This window comes from Coregonus clupeaformis, chromosome 12 (assembly GCF_020615455.1).
Source record: "Coregonus clupeaformis isolate EN_2021a chromosome 12, ASM2061545v1, whole genome shotgun sequence".
NCBI lineage: Eukaryota > Metazoa > Chordata > Actinopteri > Salmoniformes > Salmonidae > Coregonus > Coregonus clupeaformis.
The window spans coordinates 39,636,126-39,648,429 of record NC_059203.1 but is presented as its reverse complement, the minus strand read 5'-3'; the positions used below and the strand labels follow the sequence as shown (position 1 = coordinate 39,648,429).

Genomic DNA, 12,304 nt, shown 5'->3' with positions numbered 1-12,304 from the left:
AAATGTACGTTTCCTACCAGTCACTTCTCTGATGGTTTGCCCTTGTGTGACGACAGTGTGAGGATGCAATGTGGGGTCATGATAGTGGAACAGAAGTGTGAACATGAGCAGTGTGGTTTCTCTCATTTCCTGTTCTGAGAGCGAGTATGTGACAGTTATTGAATTCAAAGAAGACAGAGGAGGAGAAACGATAGAGGAGACACAACAGGCTGCTGGGCTCTTTGAATATTTTCAGGTTTGTTTTTGCTACTCACACTCACAAGGCTTCATCCGTGGAGAGACAAATGTGTGGTTTTGGTCATGTATCATCCTCTTATGGTGTTTCCTTCTCTTTACCTATGGTGTGTTGTGAGTGATCTGTCTCAGCTTTGAGTCAGCAGCCTTCTCGTACACTGAGATAGCACACTACAGCTAGTTTCTGCTTAAGGTGAAGCATAACTCATGCTTCACATACATAAATGAGGACTTCATACATAAATGAGGACTTCATACCACAGGTCAGGCTTCATTTCCTTCATTTAATTCATACTGAAAGTCATGCTCGCGGTCCTAATTTCTCTTGGGTCAAAGCTGAATGCACTGCATCCTGTTTTGACACACCCATAACCAATCATGCTTTTTTTTAAAGAATCTGATGGAATTATACTGTCTTATTCTGAATCCTGCAGTTAAAGTTCATCCACCAATATGGAGATCCAAAAAGACCTCAGGAGGAGACGACATCGGATGGAGAGTTACGACCAAAAGCTGGAACAACGGGCAGCAAAACATGAGTTCTTGAGAGATCGCAACAATGTGACGACATGTCGCAGCCCAGGATACAAGCTGGAGGCCGACTGGAAGAGTGAAATGCAGCAGAAAAGACAGATGGAGTTCCAGAGAAGGAGACAGATTGTCCAGGCTGCCACTCATCAGGCTGATGAAAAGGAGTCAAACAAGGAGACCAAAGTCACGATGAGGACCAACAGGCAGAGAGTGTCTCTCATCCACAGACAGTCCCTCATATCAGCAGAGGATCTGGGGATAACCTGGCCAGATGTACACTCCATCGGGAAGGTAAGCACATAATACAGGGTGGCAGGTAGCCTAGCAGTTAGAAGCATCTTGCCAGTAACCGAAAGGTTGCAGGTTTGAATCCCCGAGCCGACTAGGTGAAAAATCTGTCGATACGCTCCTTCCTGTATATCGCTCTAGATAAGAGCGTCTGCTAAATGACTAAAATTGTAAATGTAATACACATTACCTGTATGACATTGTGTTATTATATGTGTCTTATACACAAATACTGGAATATTCCATTTGGTCAAACACAAAATGGGTGTCACAGACGCAAAACTGTTTCACCAGGCGACATGGATCACCTCACCACCACTGCATGGGGCAGGAGGGAAAAACAAAATAGGGCAGCTTCACTCTGACGTCTCACAGACATTCCCTCACACACCACAGCAGCCTTCACTGAGGAAGAGTATGGATATCAGTGATAAAGGTAAAATAGGACTCATTGGGGCTACTTATTTTTGAATTGATGGAGGTTGAACAATATTTCACACATGGCTGTACTCTCAATCATCAAACTTGAATTTCAACATACTTATTAAGTTTGAACACTGAGTTTGTTGCTGAATTTCATTATCTTCCGCTTTCCCTCTTAGTAGTTAAACAGGACCAGAGTGGCCTAGTAACGTTAACCAGTCAGCCACAACAGAGGAATGCCTGCTGTCAGACAAAGTAAGTACAGTAAGCTACTGACCTCAACATGAAGACACTGATCTGTTTAACTGTTTATCTCTGTCATGTTCACTTTGACATCTGACCTCCCACTCCTTTCCTATCATTCACAGGCATGGCTATTGCACTGTTAAGGAGGCAGTAAGTAACTCCAATGTACTGCATCTGTAATGTTTTGGGTAGATTCTAATTAAAATGTGAGCCACAGCAATGAATCACAGTTCCCATCTACATAATCATTCATCATTCGGACAAGAGGCCGCATTCCCATAAAGTTATGAAGAAGGCATCACTATCAGTTGTGTTGCGTAGAAACGTAGAGTTGATGTTATGATACTTGAACTACATAGTCAACCATCCATTATAACCACATATATGATGTCCCTCCTTGCTCCACGTTGGGAATATATTTTATGCCTATTGTGAAAACTCTCTTCTCTCCCTCTCTATGTAGGACCTCGTTCAACTCTCTGAGTATCTACAGGTGTGTAATCCTGCTCTGCTGAATCTTCAGATTACTGCAGGAGCTACCATTTTGGAATATGTAATGATAATCCACATAATTGAGACATGCCTTTTAGTCAGAACCTTACTTGTATTATGGTGTATCTCTTTCCATAGGACGCTCTGTGGCGAGAGGATTCTCTGAAACAGAAGCTTGCTATACTGCAGCACACCACCTCTACTCTACTGCTCTCACATGACAATGTCTGGAAGGTTAGGACCTGGATCTCTTATACACTGATGTGATGTCCACAAATATCTATCTACCTTTGCCCATTTCTCAATCATACTCATGTATGCACACTTAATTACTGTATTTCTATATCATACTCTGTTCATGAAGGGACTGCCATGGAGTTTTGAGAGTAGGTTGATGTAGTGTGTCATATAGGTTGACATGATAATGAAAATTCATTCCTGTCCCGTCTTGTCAATTTTTTTCCTGTGCTGCCCTGAGCCCGCAACAGTTATATAACACCGGAACTTTGCTGTCCCTTCCCGATTAAAATCACTCGCGGTCCGTGGTCATTTTTGCACCCAGAAATATAGGCTCTGTTTGTTTACTAACTATTGAAAATAATTTCAGTAATATGCGACTGTGATATGTTGTCTTGTCTATTTTAGTTAAATCCACTGACTGTAGGCCTACATCGCTCTGGATAAGAGCGTATTCTAAATTACCTAAATGTATATCGATTAATAAAGCTGAAGGATGAGGACAGAGACCCCAGCAGGATGGTCTGCACATAACAGCGCCGGCATAAATCTGTAGCCTTCAGCTGAGCACTGCGCACATATCAACATTTACAACAACAACAAAACTGAGTGGTAGTACTGCATAAGTCAATCAATTTTTATTTATCTTCACCTCAGATGCCACGGGTTTTGTTAAATACGTGAACAATTGGGCTTGACGTTAAAGTGAGTAAAGCAGCTATGCCGCTTCAGTCAGCTTGTCCCGCTCTCCAGTTGGTATCCTACTAGATTAAACAGCAGCATTTTTTACAAGCCATGTACACTGGAGCGAGGCGCGAATGAACCGACTGAAGGGGAAGGGGGGAAATTACATTTTTGATTGACTTTTATTAAGTACTTAACTATATTATGCCTAGTCTACACAGTTGTTGTTTTTACGAAATATTCCACACATTACGTATTTCCGGTCAAAAAACTAAGTTTATAACTATTCCTGTACTGCCTGTTCCTGTAGGCTGTTGATCCTGTCCCGAATTTGACTCCCATTCCTGCCAGAATCCCGCAGGACACGCAAGATCCGCGGGAGTCCAGTTCCCGTGTCAAACTCTAGTGTGCAACTGTTGGGTTGTATCAGAAGAGTCCTTATTGGCGTGTCTTGGTCCGTCACTTCTCTAGGGGTTCTATTCAATCCGCGTCGCGGAAGTTCAGCTTTACAGCGTGATTGAAATTGAGCGGAGTCTGCATTCACGGTAAACGCTGCACATGTCGGCTCAATCTGAAATTACCTTTACATTTCTATATCGGAAGCGTTACAGATTGAATATAGCCCTAAATGAGGTAATAGGCTACTGTGTTTGGCTCAGTGATCTGGTTGAAGACAGACTGTGGTTTCAGAGTCGAGTTCACAGCGTTTCCACCCTCATTCTACTGGAGGAGCTGTAGACTACCCTGCATCCTATCACCAAGAAGCTGAGAAAGAAACACAAGAGAAACATACAGAGAAAAAGAAAGGGCACAATAGCCATTTGCCACCATCTACCAGTCCCTATCCCCAGTGCATCTCATATTTCTCTACCCTCACAGATCTGTTGCAAAGAGGACAAGATGAAGGGAAAGATTGGGGCACTAGAGTCACAGCTGAAGATCTGTGTTCAGGTGTGTTCAGGCACAATGTCGGTACCTACAGTGGGGGAAAAAAGTATTTAGTCAGCCACCAATTGTGCAAGTTCTCCCACTTAAAAAGATGAGAGGCCTGTAATTTTCATCATAGGTACACGTCAACTATGACAGACAAAATGAGTTAATTTTTTTTCTCCAGAAAATCACATTGTAGGATTTGTAATTAATTTATTTGCAAATTATGGTGGAAAATAAGTATTTGGTCAATAACAAAAGTTTCTCAATACTTTGTTATATACCCTTTGTTGGCAATGACACAGGTCAAACGTTTTCTGTAAGTCTTCACAAGGTTTTCACACTCTGTTGCTGGTATTTTGGCCCATTCCTCCATGCAGATCTCCTCTAGAGCAGTGATGTTTTGGGGCTGTCGCTGGGCAACACGGACTTTCAACTCCCTCCAAAGATTTTCTATGGGGTTGAGATCTGGAGACTGGCTAGGCCACTCCAGGACCTTGAAATGCTTCTTACGAAGCCATTCCTTTGTTGCCCGGGCGGTGTGTTTGGGATCATTGTCATGCTGAAAGACCCAGCCACGTTTCATCTTCAATGCCCTTGCTGATGGAAGGAGGTTTTCACTCAAAATCTCACGATACATGGCCCCATTCATTCTTTCCTTTACACGGATCAGTCGTCCTGGTCCCTTTGCAGAAAAACAGCCCCAAAGCATGATGTTTCCACCCCCATGCTTCACAGTAGGTATGGTGTTCTTTTGATGCAACTCAGCATTCTTTTCCTCCAAACACGACGAGTTGAGTTTTAACCAAAAAGTTATACCTTGGTTTCATCTGGCCATATGACATTCTCCCAATCCTCTTCTGGATCATCCAAATGAACTCTAGCAAACTTCAGACGGGCCTGGACATGTACTGGCTTAAGCAGTGGGACACATCTGGCACTGCAGGATTTGAGTCCCTGGCGGCGTAGTGTGTTACTGATGGTAGGCTTTGTTACTTTGGTCCCAGCTCTCTGCAGGTCATTCACTAGGTCCCCCCCGTGTGGTTCTGGGATTTTTGCTCACCGTTCTTGTGATCATTTTTGACCCCATGGGGTGAGATCTTGCGTGGAGCCCCAGATCGAGGGAGATTATCAGTGGTCTTGTATGTCTTCCATTTCCTAATAATTGCTCCCACAGTTGATTTCTTCAAACCAAGCTGCTTACCTATTGCAGATTCAGTCTTCCCAGCCTGGTGCAGGTCTACAATTTTGTTTCTGGTGTCCTTTGACAGCTCTTTGGTCTTGGCCATAGTGGAGTTTGGAGTGTGACTGTTTGAGGTTGTGGACAGGTGTCTTTTATACTGATAACAAGTTCAAACAGGTGCCATTAATACAGTCAACGAGTGGAGGACAGAGGAGCCTATTAAAGAAGAAGTTACAGGTCTGTGAGAGCCAGAAATCTTGCTTGTTTTTAGGTGACCAAATACTTATTTTCCACCATAATTTGCAAATAAATTCATTAAAAATCCTACAATGTGATTTTCTGGAAAACATTTTCTCAATTTGTCTGTCATAGTTGACGTGTACCTATGATGAAAATTACAGGCCTCTCTCATCTTTTTAAGTGGGAGAACTTGCACAATTGGTGGCTGACTAAATACTTTTTCCCCCCACTGTATATAACTTACAGTATGGATGTACATTCAAAATCACCACCACGCTGAAACACCAAAGATAAATCATTATTCTCCTCTCCCTCAGAGGCTGTCCAGGGATGGAACCAAGAAGCTGCTGCTACAGTCGGAGCAGCAGAGGCAGGAGCTGGAGGAGATGGCCGTGGCCGCACTCCAGAGGGTCACTGACCAAAAAAACAAGGCCCAGGACAGGGCTCACAGCCTGAAGGTAAGGTGTCAGACAGGGCTGTACTCTGGATAATGCACTGTGTTCAATTGGTATTTTCCTATTACAGTCAATGATTAATTTAATTCATGTGATTGATTTGGGAAATATGAAATTCTTTAGTTTCAAATGATTAAGAAGGGACGTCATAGGAGTTTCACTGTGTACTTTATGTGTCCACCAGATGGCACTGCAGACTGCCCAGGTTGAGTCATCACAGTGCAGAGAGCGCTATGAGGAGGAGAGGAGGAAATGCGCCCAGCTGAGGACATCTCTGGTGCAGAACATAGACCATATAAACCTGTTACAGAGCCAGCTAGAGGTACGCACGCACACACACGCTATATGTTATGAGAGTGAAATAATATATGCTTTAAAAACCATAATGTATCTCCCTGTGCATCCAGAAAGTGATGGGACAGGAGGCCACTCTGGAGAGTCAGCTGCTGCAGCAGAAACACACTGAGGCTGAGCTCCACCTCAAGATCAACCTCCTAGAGGACAACCTCCACACCTGCAGAACACAACTAGAGACATGGAGACACCAAGACACCAAGATACAGTAGGAGATTGTCAGAAGACAGCAACAGGACTCCATAGGTATAGTACAGTCGTGGTCAAAAGTTGAGAATGACACAAGTATTGGTCTTCACAAAGTTTGCTGCTTCAGTGTTATGAGATACACTGCTCAAAAAAATAAAGGGAACAATAAAATAACACATCCTAGATCTGAATGAATGAAATAATCTTATTAAATACTTTTTTCTTTACATAGTTGAATGTGCTGACAACAAAATCACACAGAAATTATCAATGGAAATCAAATGTATCAACCCATGGAGGTCTGGATTTGGAGTCACCCTCAAAATTAAAGTGGAAAACCACACTACAGGTGGTATTGGGCTGATATGCCATGAAACATATTTCCCCCCTGACTCAATCACTCACTTACATTTACGTCATTTAGCTGACGCTCTTATCCAGAGCGACTTACAGTTAGTGCATACATTATTATTTTCATACTGGCCCCCCGTGGGAAACGAACCCACAACCCTGGCGTTGCAAACGCCATGCTCTATCAACTGAGCTACCTCCCTGCCTGCCATTCCCTCCCCTCCCCTACCCTGGACGACGCTGGGCCAATTGTGCGCCGCCCCATTGGTCTCCCGGTTGCGGCCGGCTACAGCAGAGCCTGGATTCGAACCAGGATCTCTAGTGGCACAGCTAGCACTGCGATGCAGTGCCTTAGACCACTGCGCCACTCGGGAGGCCTACTTACCCACCCATTCACTCACTCTTGCACACTGACTCACACAGGGGTGGGAAATCACAGTTTACTGATCCTCACTCGGCTCACTGAATAAACGAAACATTCCTGCAAGCCAAGGGCAGCTGTGGTCAGGGTCATATATCAGACACTGCTCTGTGTGGCGAGTCAGATTCTCTATAACACAGGTCTGTGGCTCAGTGTGAATGTGTATATTTACTAGGGCTGTCCCCGACCCAAAAAAATCTTGGTAGACTGAAAGTCGTCTGTTCTCTCTCTCTCCCCCTCCCCCTCCCCTCCCGGAGGACCTGAGCCCTAGGACCATGCCTCAGGACTACCTGGCCTGATGACTCCTTGCTGTTCTGAGTCCACCTGGTCGTGCTGCTGCTCCAGTTTCAACTCTCTCTAAAGCACCTGCTATTTCAACCTCTAAATGACCAGCTATGAAAAGCCAAGTGACATTTACTCCTGATGTACTGACCTCTACAACCACTATGATTCTTATTTGACCCTGCTGGTCATCTATGAACGTTTGAACATCTTGGAGAAAAATCTGGCCTTAATGTCCATGTACTGTTGTTATCTCCACCCGGCACAGTCAGAAGGGGACTGGCCACCCCTCAGAGCCTGGTTCCTCTCTAGGTTTCTTCCTAGGTTTCTGCCTTTCTAGGGAGTTTTTCCTAGCCACCGTGCTTCTACATCTGCATTGCTTGCTGTTTGGGGTTTTAGGCTGGGTTTTTGTATAGCACTTTGTGACATCTGCTGATGTAAAAAGGGCTTTATAAATATATTTGATTGATTGATTGTTCTTTCGACCAATCAATTGGTTTTTTTACATGTATTTTTCCATATATAGACACACCCTATGTGTTTAATAAAATCAACTATATGCATTGAGCTTGTCTGATGCTTTAAGCTTACGGTTTGATGAAATAAGACAAATGCCTCGAGGGCACCAGAGATCTACACTGCTCAAAAAAATTAAGGGAACACTAAAATAACACATCCTAGATCTGAATGAATGAAATAATCTTATTAAATACTTTTTTCTTTACATAGTTGAATGTGCTGACAACAAAATCACACAAAAATTATCAATGGAAATCAAATGCATCAACCCATGGAGGTCTGGATTTGGAGTCACCCTCAAAATTAAAGTGGAAACCACACTACAGGCTGATCCAACTTTGATGTAATGTCCTTAAAACAAGTAAAAATAAGGCTCAGTAGTGTGTGTGGCCTCCACGTGCCTGTATGACCTCCCTACAACGCCTGGGCATGGTCCTGATGAGGTGGCGGATGGTCTCCTGAAGCATCTGCCAACTCCTGGACAGTCTGTGGTGCAACGTGGCGTTGGTGGATGAAGCGAGACATGATGTCCCAGATGTGCTCAATTGGATTCAGGTCTGGGGAACGGGCGGGCCAGTCCATAGCATCAATGCCTTCCTCTTGCAGGAACTGCTGACACACTCCAGCCACATGAGGTCTAGCATTGTCTTGCATTAGGAGGAACCCAGGGCTACCTCTGGCGAGCACATGGAGGGCTGTGCGGCCCCCCAAAGAAATGCCACCCCACACCATGACTGACCCACCGCCAAACCGGTCATGCTGGAGGATGTTGCAGGCAGCAGAACGTTCTCCACGGCATCTCCAGACTCTGTCACGTCTGTCACATGTGCTCAGTGTGAACCTGCTTTAATCTGTGAAGAGCACAGGGCGCTAGTGGCGAATTTGCCAATCTTGGTGTTCTCTGGCAAATGCCAAACGTCCTGCACCCTCATGGAGTCTGTTTCTGACCGTTTGAGCAGACACATGCACATTTGTGGCCTGCTGGAGGTCATTTTGCAGGGCTCTGGCAGTGCTCCTCCTGCTCCTCCTTGCACAAAGGCGGAGGTAGCAGTCCTGCTGCTGGGTTGTTGCTCTCCTACGGCCTCCTCCACGTCTCCTGATGTACTGGCCTGTCTCCTGGTAGCGCCTCCATGCTCTGGACACTACGCTGACAGACACAGCAAACCTTCTTGCCACAGCTCGCATTGATGTGCCATCCTGGATGAGCTGCACTACCTGAGCCACTTGTGTGAGTTGTAGACTCCATCTCATGCTACCACTAGAGTGAAAGCACCGCCAGCATTCAAAAGTGACCAAAACATCAGCCAGGAAGCATAGGAACTGAGAAGTGGTCTGTGGTCACCACCTGCAAAACCAGTCCTTTATTGGGGGTGTCTTGCTAATTGTCTATAATTTCCACCTGTTGTCTATTCCATTTGCACAACAGCATGTTAAATGTATTGTCAATCAGTGTTGCTTCCTAAGTGGACAGTTTGATTTCACAGAAGTGTGATTGACTTGGAGTTACATTGTGTTGTTTAAGTGTTCCCTTCATTTTTTTGAGCAGTGTATTTTTGGCAGATGTTACTATGGTATACTGAAATATAATTACAAGCATTCCATAAGTGTCAACGGCTTTTATTGACAATTACAAACACAAAGAGTCAATATTTGCAGTGTTGACCCTTCTTTTTCAAGACCTCTGCAATCTGCCCTGGCATACTGTCAATTAACTTCTGGGCCACATCCTGACTGATAGCAGCCCATTCTTGCATAATCAATACTTGGAGTTTGTGGGTTTTTGTTTGTCCACCTGCCTCTTGAGAATCGACCACAAGTTCTCAATGGGATTAAGGTCTGGGGAGTTTCCTGGCCATGGACCCAAAATGTCGATGTTTTGTTCCCCGATCCACTTAGTTATCACTTTTGCCTTATGGCAAGGTGCTCCATCATGCTGGAAAAGGCATTGGTCGTCACCAAACTGTTCTTGGATGGTTGGGAGAAGTTGCTCTCGGAGGATGAGTTGGTACCATTCTTTATTCATGGCTGTGTTTTTAGGCAAAATTGTGAGTGAGCCCACTCCCTTGGCTGAGAAGCAACACAACACATGAATGGTCTCAGGATGCTTTACTGTTGGCATGACACAAGACTGATGGTAGCGCTCACCTTGTCTTCTCCAGACAAGGTGTTTTCTGGATGCCCCAAACAATCGGAAAGGGGATTAATCAGAGAAAATGACTTTACCCCAGTCCTCAGCAGTCCAATCCATGTACCTTTTGCAGAATATCAGTCTGTCCCTGATGTTTTTCCTGGAGAGAAGTGGCTTCTTTGCTGCCCTTCTTGACACCAGGCCATCCTCCAAAAGTATTCGCCTCACTGTGTGTGCAGATGCACTCACACCTGCCTGCTGCCATTCTTGAGCAAGCTCTGCACTGGTGGTGCCCCGATCCCGCAGCTGAATCAACTTTAGGAGACGGTCCTGGCGCTCGCTGGACTTTGATGCCTTCTGCTTGAAGTTCTTGATGATCCAATAAATGGTTGATTTAGGTGCAATCTTACTAGCAGCAATATCCTTGCTTGTGAAGCCCTTTTTGTGCAAAGCAATGATGACGGCACGTGTTTCCTTGCAGGTAACCATGGTTAACAGAGGAAGAACAATGATTTCAAGCACCACCCTCCTTTTAAAGCTTCCAGTCTGTTATTCTAACTCAATCAGCATGACAGAGTGATCTCCAGCCTTGTCCTCATCAACACTCTCACCTGTGTTAACGAGAGAATCACTGACATGATGGCAGCTGGTCCTTTTGTGGCAGGGCTGAAATGCAGTGGAAATGTTTTTTGGGGATTAAGTTCATTTTCATGGCAAAGAGGGACTTTGCAATTCATTGCAAATCATCTGATCACTCTTCATGACATTCTGGAGAATATGCACATTGCCATCATCAAAACTGAGGCAGCAGACTTTGTGAAAATTAGTATTTGTGTCATTCTCAAAACTTTTGACCACGACTGTACATTATATATCCACTAGCAAAAAAAAGTTGGATTGCGTAAATTACTGTAGTAGGTCAAAGTAATGTTTTAACTGCTATTTTGACCATGATATTTACTGGTCTGTATATTTGTTGACATCACTAGAGCATCCATTAGATGAGCAGTTTCATCCAGCCATGTCACACCACAGCAACAAGAAACAAAGCATGATGGAAGCCAACGTCGATAGGAGTGAGGTCAGAATTAGTCTACAATTCCCTTTCATCTTAGTCAAACCCAGAGCACCATCAATTTCTGTCCCCACTGTCTTCATCCTGTGACTCCAACATTTTTATTGGCTCTGCTTGATTTTAATCCTTTATTAACTTGATACTGATGGAATCTTTTTCTTTTTCCACCAAGAGACGTTGTTGTCCCTGGTTCATCCTGACCCTGTTCATGGTAGTCATGGTGGTGGCCATTTTGACATTGTTACTGGTCAATATCCCCACAACAAGGAATCAGCTGTGGGTCCTTTACCAAGTACTACAGGAACACACAGAGAAGTATTGCTATAGGCCCATATGACAAGACCTGGGAACTGGACAAACCTCTGAAGAACTTGCTCTAAAGGTTTTGGGAAATACAGTATGTTCTATGTATTTTTACATCACATTGGACTTAATTTTTTTGCCATTGTAAATGTCTTTGCATCTTGAAGTCAATTTGTATTCATAACCATGTGTTATGGTTACTGCTTCATGTTCATGCTTACTTGTTGTATCCTCTCATAATCAAATACATGTCCTCAGTATAGTTGACACATTTGCCACTTTTATAACTGGACCGTAAAACTGAAATTTTAAAAACTGAAATTTTAAAAACTGACCCCTTGGCTAGTTTTGGACATTTTTATTTCAGAAAAAGGAAAATACAAATCATTAGTGGGAAAAAGAGTTGAGATCCTTTCTAACAATAAGTGCACACCCCTTATACTATTTTCATAGGCCAAAACAAATGGTTTAAATTCCATATAATGATAAGTGTAGGCTATAGATGGGGAAAATCCACATTTAAATGATCTTCCCCACTAGTACCTTTAAAATTATCTTCTCCATAAAAAACTAGGTTATAGTAAACTATTCACCGATCTAGCAGGACCAGTTAGAATCACATGAAGGAATGGATCTCAACAGTCATTGGCGCCAGGTAGCCTAGCGGTTAAGAGCGTTGAGCCACTAACTGAAAGGTTGCTGGTTTGAATCCGGAGCCGACTAGGTGAAAAATCTGTTG

The 12,304-nt window shown here is 43.9% G+C and overlaps 1 protein-coding gene across 6 annotated transcripts; it reads left to right on the top strand.

Moving 5' to 3' along the window:
- Window positions 1-148: 148 nt before the first annotated feature.
- On the top strand, window positions 149-12,293 carry LOC121577632 (TRAF3-interacting JNK-activating modulator). 6 transcript variants are annotated; one of them, XR_006002666.2, is made up of 13 exons: window positions 149-235; window positions 669-1,056; window positions 1,348-1,489; window positions 1,656-1,731; window positions 1,845-1,872; window positions 2,186-2,215; window positions 2,353-2,448; window positions 4,015-4,086; window positions 5,806-5,946; window positions 6,128-6,265; window positions 6,351-6,543; window positions 11,177-11,268; window positions 11,435-12,293. XR_006002666.2 is itself a non-coding variant. In XM_041891380.2 (12 exons), the coding sequence occupies exons 2-11, from the start codon at window positions 688-690 to the stop codon at window positions 6,507-6,509; spliced, it is 1,248 nt and encodes a 415-aa protein (XP_041747314.1). In that variant the 5' UTR covers window positions 149-235; window positions 669-687; the 3' UTR covers window positions 6,510-6,543; window positions 11,177-12,293. The 6 variants fall into 6 exon arrangements, 5 of the variants coding, with proteins under 5 accessions (XP_041747314.1, XP_041747310.1, XP_045079782.1 ...); XM_041891380.2 differs by having other exon boundaries at window positions 1,659-1,731; window positions 11,177-12,293; XM_041891376.2 differs by having other exon boundaries at window positions 11,177-12,293.
- Window positions 12,294-12,304: the final 11 nt, after the last annotated feature.